This window comes from Suricata suricatta, chromosome 17 (assembly GCF_006229205.1).
Source record: "Suricata suricatta isolate VVHF042 chromosome 17, meerkat_22Aug2017_6uvM2_HiC, whole genome shotgun sequence".
Lineage (NCBI taxonomy): Eukaryota > Metazoa > Chordata > Mammalia > Carnivora > Herpestidae > Suricata > Suricata suricatta.
The window spans coordinates 58,365,213-58,384,546 of record NC_043716.1 but is presented as its reverse complement, the minus strand read 5'-3'; the positions used below and the strand labels follow the sequence as shown (position 1 = coordinate 58,384,546).

The 19,334-nt window shown below is 50.7% G+C and overlaps 1 protein-coding gene and 1 long non-coding RNA gene across 7 annotated transcripts in view; one reads left to right on the top strand and one right to left on the bottom strand.

Annotated features, from left to right (window-relative positions):
* The window catches only part of WDR45B (WD repeat domain 45B), a 20,669-nt gene extending 9,471 nt beyond the window's left edge, over nucleotides 1-11,198 (bottom strand). The window contains exons 1-3 of one of the 6 annotated variants that reach the window (XM_029927453.1): nucleotides 10,993-11,198; nucleotides 5,643-5,717; nucleotides 944-1,045 (exon numbers count right to left, since the gene is read on the bottom strand). In XM_029927453.1, the coding sequence (XP_029783313.1) occupies nucleotides 944-1,045; nucleotides 5,643-5,717; nucleotides 10,993-11,059 (244 nt within the window). In that variant the 5' untranslated portion in view covers nucleotides 11,060-11,198. Of the gene's footprint in view, nucleotides 1-943; nucleotides 1,046-5,642; nucleotides 5,718-9,418; nucleotides 9,533-9,601; nucleotides 9,725-9,965; nucleotides 10,063-10,992 lie in introns of those variants that run through there. The other 5 variants (XM_029927456.1, XM_029927455.1, XM_029927457.1 and 2 more) reach the window with 5 other exon arrangements.
* LOC115281830 overlaps nucleotides 10,146-19,334 on the top strand; it is a 10,547-nt gene continuing 1,358 nt past the window's right edge. Inside the window, exon 1 of the long non-coding RNA XR_003904420.1 lies at nucleotides 10,146-10,510. This is a non-coding gene — a long non-coding RNA (uncharacterized LOC115281830). The remainder of the gene's footprint in view (nucleotides 10,511-19,334) is intronic.

Here is a 19,334-nt window from a genome sequence, read left to right as displayed (position 1 = left end):
CCTGCTTCAGATTCTGTGTCTCCCTCTCTCTCTGCCCCTCCCCCATTTGCACTGTCTCTCTGCCCCTCCCCCACTCACACTGTGTCTCTCTCAAAAATAAACTTTAAAAAATTAATTTTAAAAAGTCAGATTTTGGGGCACCTGGGTGGCTCAGTCAGTTAAGCATCCGATTTCAGCTGTCATAATCTCACAGTTTGTGGGTCCGGGCCCCGCATTGGGCTCTGTGCTGACAGCTAGCTCAGAGCCTGGAACCTGTTTCAGATTCTGTGTCTCCATCTCTCTCTCTCTGTCCCTCCCCTGCTTACCCTCTGTCTCCCTCTGTCTCCAAATTAAACAAACATTAAAAAAAATTTTTTTTAAAGTCAGACTTTTGTACTGCCATCTCTTTAAACACATGCACACACACGCTCACACACACACACGCTCACACACACACACACACACACACACACAGAGTTACATACACAGGCTCACACACACACCAAAACAATACTCTTCAACCTAGAGCCAAGGGCCAAGGCTGTTTTTGTTCTATGTGGCAACAAAAATCAATGTTTCTGTGAGTCAACTGCTCTCTATAGGGAAAAAAAAAACTTTACTATACCTTGTTTTAAAATGAACTTCTAACACTTAGAATACCAACCCACAGCTGAATGCTCCGAACAAAATGGTATCCAAAGGCAGAGCATAACCCCGTCTTTAGCCAACATTAATCAAAAAGCACGTGCTTTATGTCAATGGAAACAAGTGACCCTTGTCGCACACTTCTAAAAGTAGCAGAGACAAGACTCACTCTTTCTAGATGCTTCTTGTTAGTGACCAGTGCACCAGCCTCACAGGCCACCAGGAAAGAGCAAACGTAGCCACAAACACAAAGACGTTCTAGAAAGTTCCAGACATTATGACACGTGAGGCACGGTTAGGAAGCACACAACCATTTTACCTTTGTTAGGAGGGTATTTTGGCTTTTTCCCGCCACCGACTAACGCTAAATAGTTGCAGCGAAACAACATTTCCACATGGCCAACTCCTCCTTCTAGAAATTCTGAAACGATAGTAAAGACAAGTTGGTATGTGGATCTTACAATTTTTAAAAAGACAAAAATAACACAAATGTAGCATTCGGCATTTATAGATCTGACTGTATGTGTCTGTACAGAGATTTCTGACTGTCCTCAGCGACAAGACAGGTGGCGGGCAGAGACAGGGACTGAGCCGGGAGCTCTGGCCTCCTCTCTGCAGCCTGTCCTCATGAACCTCATGCTTCCAGATTAAGTGCTGAGCACACAGTATCCTAAGAAGCCAAAGCACCAAAATGTACGAAATATCTAAACTCCTATTTTAAGGGGTAGCAACTTGTCTAAGCTCTAAGAACACATGCTAAGTGCTTTCAATACAAAAGCAGTTTACTGCTTTAAACACCTCTTCCACTGAAGTCTGAAATGCTCAAAATGTTTGTGAATGACATTAAGAGAGAAATGTCAGCAGATTTTCAGAACACCTCCATGACACAAGTGGACAAACAGCGCTCGCTCAGGGAAGGCGATGGGGCCCCGATGAGCAGTCTGGGGCTCCCAGCAGCAAAGCCCACTCTGGACTGTTTCTGCTACAGAACAGACCAGCCCGTCCAGCTCCGTCCAGCTCTCCACTCCGGTCCGCGATGGCACAGCAAACGGCAGGGGAGGAATCAGAGCCTGAGTTAGAAGTTCACCGGAGACCAGCTTCTACCTGTCCAGTCACGGCTACTCCAGCTGATCCCAGAGTTTGTTATCAGCTCGCTCTCGTGAAGTCCAAGGCCACCTAGAGACCCTAGAAAGGATGGGCTGTCTACTTGACGCTCGGACAGCATGGGACTGGGCTGCATGGGTCCGCTTATATGCAATCTTTTTTAATACATACGCTCTGATGCTGTAACTGTATTTTCTTATGATTGTATTTTTTTAAACTGGATTTATTTAAGTGATCTCTATACCCAGTGTGGGGCTCAAACTCATGATCATGAGTTCAAAAGTTGGATGCTCCACCTACTGAGCCAGCCAGAGAGACCCTTCTTACGATTTTCTTAATACCGTTTTTTCTCTAGCTTTATTGTATGAATGCAGGATTGTATGAATGTATTAATTGGCTGTTTCTGTTATCAGTAAGGCTTCTGCTCAACAGTAGACTATTATCAGTTTTTTTGGGGGGTCAAAAGTCATACACATATTTTAGATGACAGGAGGGACTGGGATATGTGGGTCATCATCCCTAACCCCCGCGTTGTTCAGGGTCAACTGTAACATATTGAAACAAGCATCTGCTGTTGTTTTCCCACCAATTTTTTCCTTCAGATAAAATCCTTTGGGTATAACCAATAAAACAAATGTGTAAAATGAACACATTTTGCTAAATTACCCTACAAAAAGGTTCTACCAACTTAAACTGTACCATTAAGGTTATGAAGCAAGTCATGAGACGGTCCCCTCCTCCACGCCCTCGCCAAAGCTGGATGCTGACTTGGTGACATCCCCCTCGTGGCAATCAGTTCACCCCCCTCCATCTCACATGCTTCCCATTTCTCTCTAGTCCCTTCATCTCGGACATGCTGGAGCGACCACACAGGCCTGAAGCCCGTGTGAGCCTCTGTGACAAAAACAAGGGTTAAGGCCTCTAGGTCAGGTAGGCTGCCGGACTGGGTAACGTCAGGAATTGTGCACCACCGGTCCCCTCTTATTTCCCGATACCCGGCGTGTCACACCAAGGACCTTGCCCCAGTGCAGCACTGGACACCGGAAGGCACCCGACCACCGCCCCGCGGGCTCTAGCACAAGCAGCCTCACCTGCACGCCACCTCAGTCACGTGGTGCTCTTTCTAGGTTGCTGTCTCCTCTCTACTTCCCGGCACTGTCACACGGAGGGAAGAGCAGGGAGCACCGCAGACGGGAAAACCCCTGAGCCCTCTGCCCACCTCACAGACTGTGCAAGTTCACGGAGCATGGGCTATACAAGTTCCAATTGCTTCTGCACTTCGCAAGAGTTGTGTTTCCAAATGAACGGTGCAGGTAACTGTTTACTAGTACTTTTATGTCTCTATAATCACCGGGTATCATATTTTATCCAAACCCATCATTCTTGAACCTTCTTTCTAGCATACACTTGGACCCCACGGCAGGCAGCCCTCCCCGGGGCTCCACGGCCCTCCTGGAATGGAGCAGCGCTGCAGACCCACTCCGGCTGTGAGGCGCGGCGCCTACTGCGCCTGGAGGGAGGGGGAAGCAAGCCCCCAGTCCCTGGCAGCAGTGGGCACTCCGGTCGAATCTCACCTACTCAGTGCCACAGTCACACTGGAGACAGCAAGGCGGACAGCCCCGACCCGGGGTGACCACTGAAATGCAGGCACACTTCCTTCCCCTCAGTGAGGAAAGGAAACCACCGAGATAAAACAGGAACGAGTCCAGCCCGTTTTCTGCTGAGTTGTAAGTTGCCAGAAAAGTAACAGCAGACCAACCTGCAGGTGTACAGGGGTGGCTTTATTAAAATACACCCTCAAGGGGCACCTAGTGGCTTAGTCGGTGAAGTATCAGACTCTTGATTTCGGCTCGGGTCATATGATCTCACAGTTCGTGAGTTCGAGCCCAGTGTCAGCCGGTGCTGACAGTGTGGAGAGGGGGCTTCTCTCTCTTCCTCTCTCTCCGCCCCTCCCTCATGCTCGCACTCTCTCTCAAAATAAGCAAACGCTAAAAGTAAATAAAGAAGATGGACCATCAAAAAGCACAGCGTCGCCCTGTCGCAGACAGCTCTGGGGAGCAGCGAGACACCGCCGTGGGCGAGGCCCCACAAGGCCTCCCGGGACGCGGCCGGCTAGGTGCTTCTCCACTACCTACTTGAAGAAATCCTGAATTTGCTATGCATGTTTCACCAATTATGAAACAGTTGTGAATATACTACTAATGAATGACCCAACTTTGAAACAAAGTCTGGAACTCCAAGTTTCTGAGTCACTTTAAGTAAAAAGTATCCTGAAATTTGCAAGTCAAACTGTTTCAGAGTACTTTGTAACTATGTATCCATATAAAGGAGCGTGGTCTTATTTCACTAGGCACCAAAGTAAGTAAAAGTTGGAGACTCAGAAAACTGACAGGAGACTCCCAGGCTCACGGACTCATTCTCTAAGAGCACCCTACTGCTGGACTGAGAGATCATGAGAGCACAAGCTTATGCAGACCTAAATGTGTGTGTGCGAGGCACTAATTTGTGCGTCTTAACTATTCTAAATCTGTGATCTTCATGATAACATTGGAAGGTAGACAGTTACCCCCTTCATTTCATGCAAAGACAAGTGAAGTCAGGAGAAAGTAAGGCACGTGCCCAAGGTCACCAGCTGCCTAGTAACGGGCAGAGCCGGACTGCACTTCGAGGGTCCAGCATCTAAGCCCCTACCTACCACCTACACTGTCTTTCTCTAATAAACGGAAGTCAGAGAGCTCCACTTATAAAGCCCTAGATACAAAGCACCACTGTTTTACATGTCAGGGTTGTTGTACAAAGACTGCACTTGACAAAGAGATTCCCTTGCCAGAAAGATTTCTGAAAACCTTTGGGGTGCCTGGCGGGGCTCAGCTGGTTAAGCGTCCAACTTCAGCTCAGGTCATGATCTCACGGTCTGTCTCTGCGCTGACAGCTCAGAGCCGGGAGCCTGCTTCGGATTCTGTGCCTCCCTTTCTCTGCCCCTCCTCTGCGTGCTCACTCGCTCTCAGAAAAATAATAAACATTTAAAAAAATTTTTTAAAAATTCTGAAAATCGTTGATGTTGGGTTATTAGTTGTAAAAATGGAAGGGGGCTCTTTAGTGGAGCACCAGGGTACGGTAACTTCCTCTTACAAATAAGAAACAGTTCTAGCATTTACCAAAATCTAGCTTTTGCACTGAATGAAAACCAAAACCACAACTGCAAAGGGGAAAAAATGGTTCTTTTTATGATTTGTCCAAGATTTTTTCATCTGTTGGCAGTGCGTGATTCTCCCAGCAAGTAAAGACCAGGAGACACTGAAAGATTAAGAAAAATACACTGGGGGTGGGGGGTACTGAAAAAAATTCTACCTGTAAAACTTAACATTTTTTTCCTGTCAAATAGCAAAAAGACCACCATTATTTTATTACCAATAGAAGTCCTGATTCTAGCTAAGTCCACTTGAGAACCTTCTGAAACTTGTATTCCACAAAAACATAATTTAAGACACTGAAACAAGTAACGAGAAGCAACTATAATTTATTGGCATAGATAATATTTCCTAAATGGTTACTTATCAAGAGTTAGGCCTCCCATGTGCTAAATTAAACCATCGCTAAAGCTCCCTCCAATTTTACATTCAACAGGATGAGTGAAAATGGCCTGCATCAACCACACAGTGCCCTTCCGGGACAGCCAGAAGAACTGAAGACAGGGCAAAGACACATGATGGTTCAAAGTTCACGTTCACTGGAGAAATCAGTCGGGCCACACCCACTGGATCCCCACTGGATCCCGGCCCCGAAGAAGAGCTGGGCACTAGTAGCAGCTCAAAGAAAAAAGAGGAGTGCCCCGTCCAGGCTGAAGGAGGGAAAAGGTAGAGCTATGAAGGTTAGAAAAAAGGAGAAAGCATGAAATGTCGGTTACTCCTTACCTTGTTTCTCTTTTTCTTTTAGTGGATCAGTGTTATAGACTCGGAATCCGTTTTCCATCCCACATGCAAAGCATCCTAAAGTGTGAGAAAGACTGGCTGGTTAGTCATCTGTCGGGTCTTCGCTAAGGGCCCTGGGGCTGAACGGGCAAAAGCAAGGGGATCCAGAGAAAGCAGCCTTTCCTCAGAGCTCTGGCAGACAAGTCCCTGCTCCTGGAGGACAGCTGTAGGCAGGAGCCCCAGCAAACGAGGCACTCCAGGCTGGGCCAGGGGACGAAAGGGCTGCTACAGTGTGGCCTTCCAGAGGGTGGCCTGAGGTCTCCCATGACCTCCTCCCACCTGTAAAACCCTGTCAAGATCACTTTGAGTGACCAAGGCCACTGCCTCCAGGTCACACGCCAGGTTGTTAATGCAGCAAACACCAAGCACAAGCGGACCGAGAGGCTCTCTGTGGGGGCTCCCCAGCTGGCGGACGGCACACCTCTAGGCAACCTGCACCACGCACTCAACGTCACTGTCAACGTCACTCCTCGGCGTGGAGACCTCGCAGAAATGGTAACGTGTGTTCACCAAAGGCATGCCCTGGATTGGTCACAGCAGTGCTATCATGCATCATTAACAGCCAAAAACTGGGAACCCACCTAAATGCCCCCCTCAATGGCAGACGGAATGAATTATGAATCACCCACACAAAAAACCACTATGCATCAATGAGAATGATCTGTAACGATACTCAACGATGTGGAAAATCTCCCACAACATCATGTTGAATAAAAAAAAAAAAATCAAGAATAAGGGGCGTCCGGGAGGCTCAGCGGCTTAAGCATCCGACTTGGCCTCAGGCCACAGTCTCACAGTTGGTGGGTTCGAGCCCTGCGTCAAGCTCTGCGCTGACTGCTCAGAGCCAGAGCCTGCTTCGGATTCTGTGTCTCCTCTCCCTCTCTCTCTACCCTTCCCCGCTCACACTCTCACTCTCTCTCAAAAATAAACATTAAAAAAATGCTTTTAAAAGATCAGGAACAAGAACTCTGTTCAGAGACAAGCAAAACTAATCTAAATGGCTGGAAGTTAGACTGAGGCAGCGGTTTGGAAGGAACACAGACAGATGACCAGACAGGTTCAGTTTCCTAGCCTGGGTGCTGGGTTCTGTTTGAAAAACTCATCAGGCTAAAGACTTAGAATGTGTGCACTTTTCTTAAGTTTCAAATACCTCAATAAAAAGTTAGCAGGAAAAGTATTACAAGCACCAAAAGTTGGACCCACTCTGAGGAGGATAGGCATTATTCTTGCTTTTTAAAAAAAAAAATTTCCCTATTTATTTATTTCTGAGACACAGAGAGAGACAGCACGACCAGGGGAGGGTCAGAGAGAGCACGACACAGAATCCAAATCAGGTTCCAGGCTCTGAGTTGTCAGCACAGAGCCCGACGCAGGGTTCAAACCCACGAACTGTGAGATCATGACCTGAGCTGAAGCCGGACGCCCAACCGACTGAGCCCCCCAGGCGCCCCTATTCTTGCTGTCTTAATAGTCCTTTTCCCCACAGGAACCATCAGCCAAACAGCGGGTGACCCCATGCACCCTTGGTGCGCCTGGTGGTGCGGAACCAGGACATCGGGATCACAGACGGGCATTCTACACGCAGGCACGCCTGCTTTCCTTTCGCTTCACAGACGTTGCGTTTCTTACTAATCGAAGATCTGTGGCAACCCTGCCTCAAGCAGGTCTATCAGCACCGTTTTTCCACAGCATTTGCTCACTCAGGTCTCTGTCTCACATCCTGCTAATTCTAGCAATATTCTGAACTTTTCCATTTTATTTATTATGGTGATCTGTGACCAGTGATTATAAATCACTAAAACTCAGAGGATGGCTAGTATTGTTTTTAGCAATGGATATTTTTTAATTAAGGCACGTACAGCGGGTTTTTAAAAGATATAATGCTACTGCACGCTTAACAGACTACAACACGGTATAAACATAACTTTTAGAAGCACTGGGAAATCAAAATATCCATCTGACTCACTTTATTGTGATAGTCCCTCTACTGCGGTGGTGCGGGAACCATACCTGCAATGCCCCTGCTGTGCCTGCACGGAGCACTTACCTACAAGCCTACGAGCAAATACGCCCCTATTTTCTGTAACTACAGTGAAGGAGGTCAAGGAATCCATGGCCTCAGGTCTTGGTTCATGCAGGCAGGATAAGCAAGTGCAGTACATACTCCAAAATAGGCAGCAACTTAAAGAAGTGTACATCTCAACATTAAAGAGCCTTGAAGACAATATTCCAAATTAACTTTAGAAGATAAAGTCTGAACATTTAAAATTATGAAAGCCCTTTTAAAAATGATTTCTTGTACACCTGAAATGAATGGAATACTGTGTGTCAGCTACATTTCATGTAAGAAAATTAAAAAAACCAACCAATGATTTCTAAGCCAAAAGTTGCAATGAGAGTTTAAAATGCTAAATAAAAATTTTAAAAATGCCTGGATGGATCAGTCAGTTAAGTGTCAGACTCTTGGTTTTAGCTCAGGTCATCATCCTGGGTTCAAGCCTAAGTAGGGTTCTGTGCTGACATCTCAGAGCCCGCTTGGGATTCTCCCTCCTTCTGCCCCTCCCCTACTTGCATTCACACACATTCTCTCAAAATAAATTAAATTAAAATGCTAGGGGCATCTGGGTGGCTCTATCAGTTGGATAACCGACTCCTGATTTTGGTTCAGGTCAGGATCTCTCAGTTCCTGAGATCCAGCCCCACATCAAGCTCTGAACTGGCAGTACCCAGCCGGCTTGGTATTCTCACCTTCCCTCTCCCTGACCCTCTCCCACTTATGCACGTGCACACACTCTCTCAAAATAAACACTGAGAATATATTTAAAATAAAATGCTTGGGGCACCTGGGTGGCTCAGTCAGTTAAGTGTCCGACTTCAGCTCAGGTCATGGTCTTGGGGTTTGTGAGTCTGAGCCCCGTGTTGGACTCTGTGCTGACAGCTCAGAGCCTGGAGCCTGCTTCAGATTCTGTGTCTCCCTCCCTCTCTCTCTGCCCCTCCCCTGCTCACATTGTCTCTCAAAAAGAAACATAAAAAAATTTTCTTAATGTATGCAAAAATGAAAAATCAGTGTAAGTAAAAACAAAATGTAATAAACTCAACCATCTGGTATAAATTTATGTTACAGAGAATTAACCCAAATGTAACCAGAAGCTTAAGTAGAAAGGCATTTTTCCCCCCAAAATACTAACTTTACTTACAAATAGTTACAATGAGATGACCTGGGTTTACAAACGGGTATTTTTCAGACAACAGAAATAGACTCTTTTAAGAGCCACAGTCGTATTTTAAAAAACCACCTCTGGGGCACCTGGGTGCTCAGTTAGCTAAGAAACTTGTTTGGCTCAGTTTAAGACCTGATGATTGGCTGGAGTCCACCCGGAATCGCGCTCCGCTCTCTCACTGCAGAGCCCGCTTAGGATCCTCTCCCTCTCTCTCTCTCTCTCTCTCTCTCTCTCTCTCTCTCTCTCTCTCTCAAAAATAAACAAATGAGTTAAGAAAAAACTTTGATGAAACCTTTATAAAAATGCTGTCAACTTCACTGGGCTCTTAGATAACTGCTGTCTCAGGAGTCTCCATCACTGTGCTGAAACAGCACAAAGGCCCCTCGGCCACAACAAGGCAGGTACGAGGAACGACTCTCCAGCACGAAATAACTTAAAGTCGCCCAGCTTTTTTGCATCTGTAAACACAACAGACATCACACGAGTTGTTACAATTACCTCTCCCTCCCTCGGTACCAGACACCAACTCTTTCCACTGAAAACGTTTTCTGAAGAATTGCGGTTTCGGTGTTAATCCGGTCAAGAGCGCTCAGAGGTCATCAAGGACTCTAAAAACCCCTCCGCCCTCCTCTGGAAATCAGACCCCTAAACGTTCGGCCACGTAATTGCCCAACGCCCAACCTCTGGCCGCAAACTCCCGCCTCCTCCGTCACGAACACGGTCTTCCACAATCCGTGCGGGCCGACCGACCACAACCAGCGCTCGGCCCGACGCCCCCCGCCCCTCCAGCCAGCGCCCCACGACCTCGGCGGCCGGAAGCAAACCCTCCATCCGCCCGCGGCACGAGAGCCTCCCACCCCCAGCTCCGCCTGTCTCCCCCGCCCACCTGTGACCCCACAATCGACACCTGCGGACAGGTCCGACCTGCCCGTCAGCGCCCAGCAGGGCAGGGGCACAAGGGACACACAAGCCAGCCGCAGCTGGGCAGCCCCGGCGCCGGCTGTTTAGAGCGCGTTTCACAAAAACGGGACCCTGAAGCACTTACCGGCTTCCCCTCAGAGAGAAAACTTCCAAAGCCACCACGCAAAAGCCCTCGGAAGTCTGTTCTTGGGCGGCAGCCGTCACCCGGGTCTTCTCGGGGACAAAACCAGTAAACCTGCCGCGGAGGAGCTCGGCGGACCCGAGTCCGCCCCGCCCGCCCGCCCCGCCGCGGGCCTTCCCGGACGCGGCTGCAGGGGTGGCTGGAACCACCGAGAGGCCTCAGCTGGAGTCAAAAATTTGCGGGGGGGGGGGGCGCGTTTCCCCCCAAAGGCATAGTCGACAATCAAGTCCTTCGAGTCCTTTGATTTCACTCAACAAGAAGAAACCGCTGGGGTAGTTCACGGACTTTCTCAATAAAACCAACCGGAAGGGCGAGGGTAGACCTCCACCCAGCGAGGTCCCCAGGCCCGCGCGAACCGTCAAGAAAAGTCCAAGTACGCTCCGGAAAAGGAAACGAAGTGTTTTCAAGCCCACCACAGCTTGCGCGCCGGACACCCTAAATGAGTACGGGGGAGAAGCGGAATTTCGAAGCAGACCCCAATATACGCGGTGAGGAAAAACCCGGGTTAGCGCCGAGCCCGGTGGGAGCCCGGGGGGCCACGGAACACAGACCCAGAGGGTGCGGCCGCCGCCCCGGGGCTCCACGAAAGTCCGGAGGCGAGGGACCCGCCCCGACCTCGGCCCACACCGCCCCTCCCCCGCCCGGAGTGGGAGCGGCGGCGGGAGGGCCGCCCTGGGGAGGGGATCGGGTGGGGTTGGGGGGCGTCTGGTTAGGGGCCCGGCCCCGCGAGAAGCGTTGGGGGAGGGGCCCGGTCGGAGGGTGTCGGGGGAGGGGTCAGACCGGGTGAGGATCGTCTGGGGTGGGAACCAGCCGAACTGGCAGGTGTTCGGGGAAGACCGGTTGGGCCTGGAGGGGGAGCATCGGGGAAGGGGCCCGGCCCGGTCAGGGGGCGTCGGGGGAGGGCCGGCCGGGTCGTGGGACTCCAGAAGAGGCCGGGTCGGGGCCCGAGGGCGCGCAGGGGCGCCCTTACCGTGGTCCTGGTTGAAGCCGGCGTAGAGCAGCCCGTTGCCGTGGGGGTTACACGGCAGGAGGTTCATGGCGCCGCCGCGAAGGGTCCGCCGCTCCTCAGCGCCGCATGTCCTAAAGGAGGCCGGGCGCTGGGGTCCCGTCTGCCCGCCGGAGGCCACCGCGCCGGAAGCGAGGAGCGGACGTGCGTGCGCGCGCAGCCAGAGAGCCGCGGAGCGCCGAGCGCATCCACCTGGTCCTGGCCAGGGCTTTGAGGGAGCACCGAGAGCGTCACGTGCGAGGGGGCGGAGGCCCGTCGGGGGCGGGGCCTGAGCGGAGGGAGGTGGGCCTTTGGCTGGGGGCGGGGCCTGGGCGGCAGAGGGCTGGGCGGGTTCCGGGGTGGAGAACCTCGTACCGTTTCAGAGGAGATACAGGGCAACCCACCCAGGCGGGCTGGACGATTCAAAGAGGCACCCGCGCCCCTCCCGGGTCTCGAGCAGTCAGGGCCCACAGCCCCAAATATAGCCAGAACCCCACCCCCCAGGAATCATATAAAATAAACGTGAGACTTTTTCTTATTTTTAATTGATTGAAAAGATGAGTGGGTAAAAATAATGCATTATACGTTTTTTACGTGTATAAAAGTAAAATGTACACAAAAATTGCAAAATCGATGGAAGTGAGAAGTGGAAGTATATGGAAGTATAGACACACACCCCCATACAAACTTTCACAGAACACAGAGCCTCACCCCCAGGGACACACAGCCTCCCTGGACACACAGCTTCCCCTCCTGGGACACATGGACCCCCACAGGACACAGCCCCCCTCCCGGGACCCACCCCCATCTGAGGACACACAGCCCCCACAGGACACACATCCCTTCTTGGGACACACAGGACACACAACTCTCCATCCAGGACACAAAGCCCGACCCCTCAAGGGACAAAGTCTGGGTTTCCTGGCATAAAGCAGCTGGGCTGTGGTCCTACCCCAACATGAGTGGCTGTGGAGGCAAGAGTGGCGGCCCTAGGACCCCCTACTCAGAGAGTCCTCCGGTCACTCTCTCACCATCCCCTGTCCTGTTTTCCCCTTGCAGCTGGACAGCAGTGGTCCTGGCAGCACCCCTTCCTGGCCCTCCCCTTGTCCATCTCCCATGGGGTTGTTGACCCATCCTACAGGGCAGCAACCTTTCCTCCTGGTGGCCTTGGGGTCTGAATTTGCCCACACATGCCATGCTGGCAGAATCGAAGAACTCAGTTCCCATAAGTGGAGGCCACTCAGGCTGGTGGCCCGTGGTTTGGGGCGGGGGCCAGGATCTAATCACAAATCTGGGGCTTCTCACTGCAGCCCACAAACTCAGAAAGAACGCTGCTCTCGGAGGCTCTTGCCCTAGGGTGTCTGGGTTGTTACCTCTGCACACAGGCACCTGTGGTCACCAAAGTGGGTACTCCGGGAAGTGAGAGCCCCAGCACTTCCCTTGGTCTGGGGACCCCTCAGTTCATATTTCACTCAAATCCTGTGAAGACAGCAGTAGGCTGAAGGTCCTGGTGTAGGCGCCCCAGGATCTCAAAGCTGCCCTACCCCCCAGAATGGATTGAATCGTGATTCCCAAAGGCATGTCGACTCAAAACCTGTGATTGTCCCATTTGGAGAAAAACTCTATGCAGATGTGATTAACGATCCCAAGATGAGATCACCTGGGATTTAGGATGTGCCTTAAAGGCAAGCCTTCTTGTTGGAGCCCTCTGTGGCAGCCCTAGAGAATCAACCTGTTGGCAGCACACAAATCTTCAGGCGGAAGATGGGAGACATGGACCGAAATGAATGCTGGGACCCTCACTGACTGACTCCCCCCTCCTAAATGGGGGGAGGGCACTTCTCACCTCTGGGGCACAGACTGGGGTTTGAGCCGGGATGGAGCGCCTCGGCTCTGCATGTGTGAAAGGGAAGATTACATCTAATGTTTTAACAACTCAGGCCACAGAGGGAAATGCTTCACAGAGCCTTGGAACACTCTGCATGTCCCTGAGAGCCAGGAAGGGTCTCCACTGGGGAGAGGGTACTCTGTGAGGGGTCTGCGTCTATTATGGGTTATTAAAGGGTTAAAAAAAGGTGGAAATACTGTGCGAAGTTGGAGGTTAGCCAGCTGTGGAGAAACAAGCACGTGCCATCCGTCCACACACAAGAGACAGCTGATAGCATGGGCGCCTCCCCGCCGTGGCACAAAGCCCTTTGTGTTGAGCACGAAAAACAAGTTGCAGAAGCACACCTGTGGTGCAAAACCACTTACACAGAGCTTCAAATAGCAAACTGAGCAGCCTGCTGATTAGGGGCAAGACAGTAATCGGCCATGGTCAGGGGCATACGTGGTTGGCTGAGTCCATGTCCACACCCTGACCCTGCCACCTGCGAATATGTCACTTACGCAGCAGAAGAGATCTTGCAGGGCCTTGAGATGAGGAGGTCATTGTGGATTGTCCTGATGGGCCCTAACTGTAATCACATTTTAAGGGGACGTCGCAGGAGTGTCGATGTCCCTGTGGAGACAAGACATTGGAGTGGTGCAGCCAGGAGCCACGGAATGTTGACAGCTTCTAGAAGCTGGAAGAGCCATGGAATTGATTCTCTCCTACAGCTTCCAGAAGGAACCATCCTGGCTGATTATGGCTGGCATAGACAGCCAAACACAACAGCAATAGGAAACTATTACAACATGCAGAGGGCTTTCAAGGTAAGGTTTTTATGATGGCACCTGGGTGGCTCAGCTGGTAGAATGTGCAACTCTTGATCTTGGAGTCGTGAGTTCGAGCCCCAAGTTGGGGCTAGAGTTTACTTTAAAAATAAATGGGGGTGCCTGGGTGGCTCAGTCAGTTAAGCATCCGACTTAGGCTCAGGTCATGATCTCTCGGTTCATGAATGTGAGCCCCACATCAGGCTCTGTGCTGACAGCTCAGAGCGGGGAGTCTGCTTTGGATTCTGTGTCTCCCTCTCGCGCTGCCCCCTCCCCCACTCGTGTGTGTGCGCTCGATTTCAATCTCTCTCTGTCTCTGTCTCTCTGTCTCTCTCTCAAAGCTAAATAAACATTTGGGGCACCTGGTGGCTTAGTGTTTGAGTGGCTGACTTTGACTCAGGTCACGATCTTGCAGTTTGTGGGATCATGCCCCACGTCAGGCTCTGTGCTGACAGCTCAAAGCCTGGAGCCTGCTTCAGATTCTGTGTCTCCCCCTCTTTCTCTGCCCCTTCCCTACTCACACTCTGTCTTTCTCTCAAAAATGGATAAATAGGGGCACCTGGGTGGCCCAGTTGGTTGTGTCCAGCTTTGGCTCAGGTCATGATCTCATGGTTCATAAGTTCGATCCCTGCGTCAGGCTCTGTGCTGACAGCTCAGAGCCTGGATCCTGCTTCAGATTCTGTATCTCCCTCCCTCTCTGCCTCTCCCCTGCTCACACTGTCTCTGTTTTTCAAAAATAAATTTAAAAACATTTAAGAAATAAAAAATAAAAATAAACGGATAAACATTTATAAAATAATAAACATTAAACATTTTTAAAGTTATTTTGTGATATATTTTACTAATAAAATGATTAGAGATAGCCTTCAAAAAAAAAAAGCCACCACCAATCATCCCCATTTCTGAAGTGGACTATGAAGCAATGATGAAATTCCAGAGCAAGGACTCAAAGCGCACAGTACACTGATGGGATTTGAGCTTCGAGGCGCCCCCTCGCCCCCACAGAGGTAGGAAGTGAGCCTCTACCAGGCAGAGATAGTTCCTGTCTTCCCGCCACTTTAGAGGGCACGGGAAAGGGTACCAGAGACGCTGGCACGCACAGCCCGGGGACATGACACCACTCTGGCTGATGAGGGGAGGATGGATGTAGGGGCCACAGAACAGCCAGAAAGGGGCAGTGTCCAAGACAGCCAGACACCAGACAGACCATCCTGCTTGCCGATGATCATGTTAACCTTGCCCTTGTTCTGCCACCTTCTAGATGAAAATTACTGAAACAGCCTTTTCAGAATCACCACTGCTCCCTGGGAACACCCAACACAGAACAAAGGAGTTTCCTCCAATGCCGCCAATCACCGAGCACAAGTCCTGGGCTAAGTCCTCTCCAGCACCCTGTGGTGACGGTGGTGGGAGGGCTCCCTCCTTGCAGAGTCAGCACATTCCTGGTGGTCTTTGGCTCCGGACACTGCCGGCATGGCACCCGGGCAGCCTTGCGTAGGAGGGATGAAGGCTGGAGCAGCAGCTGCTGCTTTGGGGCTGAGTGGCCTTTGGGACTCTTGCTTTTTGCCTTTGTCTTCCTCTCCACAAAGAATAAGAGGCCTCCCCCAATTGTTATCATGGGAAAACAGGGAAGGAAGTAATATTACTCCCGAGTTCCAGACCAATGCAGGGAAGGGACAGTAGTATGAAAAGCCAAAACTTTGATTGTCAGGAGCCAGCCGTTTTTGTGAAGAAAAATGTGTGAGAATCCAAAGATTTGAAGAAAGTGGGCACAGGGGCGCCTGGGTGTCTCAGTCGGTTAAGTGTCCGGCTTAGGCTCAGGTCATGATCTCAGGGTTCGTGGGTTCGAGCCCCACATCGGGCTCTGTGCTGACAGCTCAGAGCCTGGATAGCCTGTCTTCAGATTCTGTGTCTCCCTCTCTCTCTCTGACCCTCCCCTGCTCATGCTGTCTGTCTGTCTGTCTCTCTCTCAAAAATAATAATTTTAAAAAACATTAATTTAAAAAAAAAGATGGAAAGAGAGAGAGCACAAACACAAATATCCTATCAAAGCAAAAGCACAGGGGCCAGACCCCAACGCCAGGTTCAGGCAGGTTGGGGAAGGAGGGTCAGAGGCGAGGGGAGGCAGGGCCAGCCCAGGATACAGCTCAGCCTCTGCACAGGGGGCTCCAGACCCTTACACCAGATAGGGGACCGCATCAGGCAGATGCCAGCCTGCTTACGCGAAGCTGCTCCACTACCAACACTGACCTGTCTGCCCACTGGTGGGCGGATGGGCCCCCAGCCACCCGGCCCTGAGACTCTGCTCAGCTTCTCCCCATTACTCTGGCCAACTGCTTTCAGCAGCTCGGCACGGTGAGAACACTTTCAGAAGAGGCTGGGACTTGGGGAGAAAGTAAGACCCCGAGAACACATACCTTGCTGGGGCAGAGGGGGACGGACTGAGCACAGGGGCCCAGCCCGCTGGACCCCTGCCCTCCTGGCTGGGGCCCCCTGCACCTGACCCTATGGCAGCCGGACGACCTCCCCGGCTCCCCTAGTGCAGGCAGCTTCAGTGCCGCTTCTTGAATCCACACCTGTTTAATGAAGTGGTCCTCCAGCAAAGGACGCATCTCCATCTGTTTCCTCGGCCAGTGTTATCAGGCCTGTAATTGACATTTTTTTTTTCACATTCAGTATTTGCCTGGGTAGTTCTTCACCAAAGTCGTGAGTCCCTGTCTAGGAAGTTAGGCTGCGTTGTGATAATTTTCACAAGGCAATTGAAGACATGATTGTATGTAATATATTTTGAATCTAGATACTAAAAAGAGAATTACAAACATCTGGGGCATATTTGACATTCCTGCTTACACTTTGGGTGGATTTTGTCAGCAATGGGGCCATGGGAGAAAATGACAATATTTGGGAGCAGTTTTTCTAGGGTTCAGTTTATATTTGATTATATTTTTGGCATATTCCCACCAAAACATGCATGCTTTACTTAATGGTACATTCTATATCTCAGTTTATTTGTTTCTCCTTCATAGAAATGCCACTTTGATTTGATCCAGCACTTTCGCTGTGAAGTGTCGCTTGTGTGCGTGTCCTGGGGCCGCCATAATGCGGTGCGCCACGACAGTGAGGCGGGGGGCGGGGGGCTTCACTCAGCAGAGATTTGCCCTCCATCAGTTCTGGGGCAAGGCCGAGACCCAGGTGTGGGCGCCCCTGCAGGGGCTCCGGGGCTCCTTCCTGCCTCTGCCAGCTTCTGGGAGCTCCCGGTGTCCTTTGTCCTCCTGGGCAGCGAAACCCCTTGGAAGAGCTTGGGGTCACAGAGGCTTTGGGACCTTGGTTATATTTCTTCTAGAACATCTGTGGTAATCCTAAGGAGTGCTTCGATTAAATGGAAGGGAAAAGAGTCCTGTTTGGTCTGGTGTGACCCTGCCACCAGGGGACACATTCCAGCGTCCCACCGCCTTCCGCTGCCTCAGGGACACGCACCTTTGGTTCTCAAGAAGCCTCCTCTTCAAAGGGGAGACGGGCTTCATTCAGCTTGGATCTCTTACATCCCTCCTGGCAGCCAGCGTGGGGAGGAGACGCCCCACCTCGGCCATGACAGCCTGGGTCCCCGGCCATCCCTGTGCTCCTGGTCAGTGGGTCAGCCCTTCCCTCTCCACCCACTGCCCGGCAGAGAGAAGGTGCTGTGGCCCCAGCAGGACGTCCTCCCCGGCAGCCCCTGCGGGTTTACCTGCTGTCCACTAGCCCCCTCCCCTGTGGACATGTGTCCTGTTGTGCTCTGGGGGCTGCATGACCCCCAGCCTGGCTCTTGGCTTTCAGTGACCAGCAATGGCCAGGCTCACTTCTCCTCTCGGGACCTCAGTTGCATCTCCAAATAGAGATGTTGCTTCCAATTCTAGGGTCCCTAAATTTCTGAACATCTGTAAATCATTAACAGAAATTGAGAACACCTGGGTGTTTTCTCATTTCTAGTTACTTTTTTAAAATTCCTCATTGTGGGGCACCTGGGTGGCTCAGTGGGTTAAGAATCTGACTCCTGATTTCAGCTCAGGTTATGATCTCATGGTTTTGAGAGTTTAAGCCCCGTGTCAGGCTGAGCAGTGTGGAGCCTCTTGGGATTTTCTCTCCTTCTCTCTCTGCTCCTCCCCCACTCACACTCTAAATAAATATATCAACTTAACAAAAGAATTTTTTTTACAATAAAAAAATAAAAATCCCTCATTGTGGAATGCCTGGTGGCTGAGTAGGTTAATTGTCCAACGCTTGATCTTGGTTCAGGTCATGATCTCACAGGTTCGTGAGTTTGAGCCCCACATGGGTCTGTGGGCTGATGGTGCAGAGCATGCTTAGGGATGGGCCTTTTCTTCTCTCTGCCCCTCCCCTGCTTGTGTACGCTCTCTCTAAATAAGTAAATAAATAAGCTTAAAATTAAAAAATGTAAATATCTTTATCTAAAAAAAATAAGTAAAAATAAAATAAAATAGGGATGCCTAGGTGGCTCAGTTAAGCGTCTAACTCTAACTTTCAGCTCAGATCATGATATCATAGTTTCACGAGTTCAAGCCCCACAGCAGGCTCTGTGCTGATTGTGCAGGGCCTGCGCGGGATTCTCTATCTCCCTCCCTCTCTCCTCCTCCCCCACTGCACTCTGTCTCTCTTAAAATAAATAAACTTAAAAAATAAAATAAAATAAAAGATAAAAATTCCTCATTGTAACCTCCAGTAGCCGCAGAGAGATGTGAAGCAGGTACAGCCCAGGAAGGCCACACCCTGCCCGGGGCCTTTGCACGGTCCACATGTCCTATATGTGTCACTTGTGATCAGTGATTAGGACCTCATCTGTGGCGGTGTGGGGGGGGCAGACGACGTCTCAGAGGGATTCAAGAGCACCTCTCTACTTTTACCAGACAGGCACACACGTGAGGGCCTCTCCTTAATACTTTCCACTTTTTTTTAGAGAGAGAGCACAGCCGGGGCGGCACAGAGTGAGACTCCCAGGCAGGCTCCATGCTCGGTACAGAGGCCATGACCCTGGGATCACGGCCTGAGTCAAAATCAAGAGTCGGACACTTAGCCCACTGGGCCACGCAGGTGCCTGAGACGTCCCACTTCCTGCGTCTGCATGTCCTTCCAGGGAGAGGAAGCTTCTCCAACACGTGCCACAGCCTAGGAGCAGAGCCTTGCTGCCGGTGCCCCGTCTGGGCACCAACTTCTGGGGACAAAGCAAACGGAATAAGGGCTACATGAACACACAAAATTAGAAAGAACCAGCTGACAATCCTACCAAGAAACGAGTATACATTTAATGTGAAGAAACATTTCCTTAAATAATAGTGTCCGCGTCATTCCTTTCCGAAACGGCTCTGCGGGACGCGTTCCTTCCCGACCTGGGTCTGTTGTAACTATGTCGTGGCTCCGGCACAACTAGAGACATCTTTGGCATTTTCTTCCCTTAGCTTCGTAACTTGTGGAACATCTTGTACAAAAAAATGTAGATTTACAGAAAAATATGCATATAAATCACTTATTAATCCCAAAACATGGTAAATCACATAGCAAAAATGTTACCAAATCCGGGTCGGACCGAGCTGGACGGCGCGGACGTGCACACTCATTCTCCACCTCGCGCCTCGACTCGC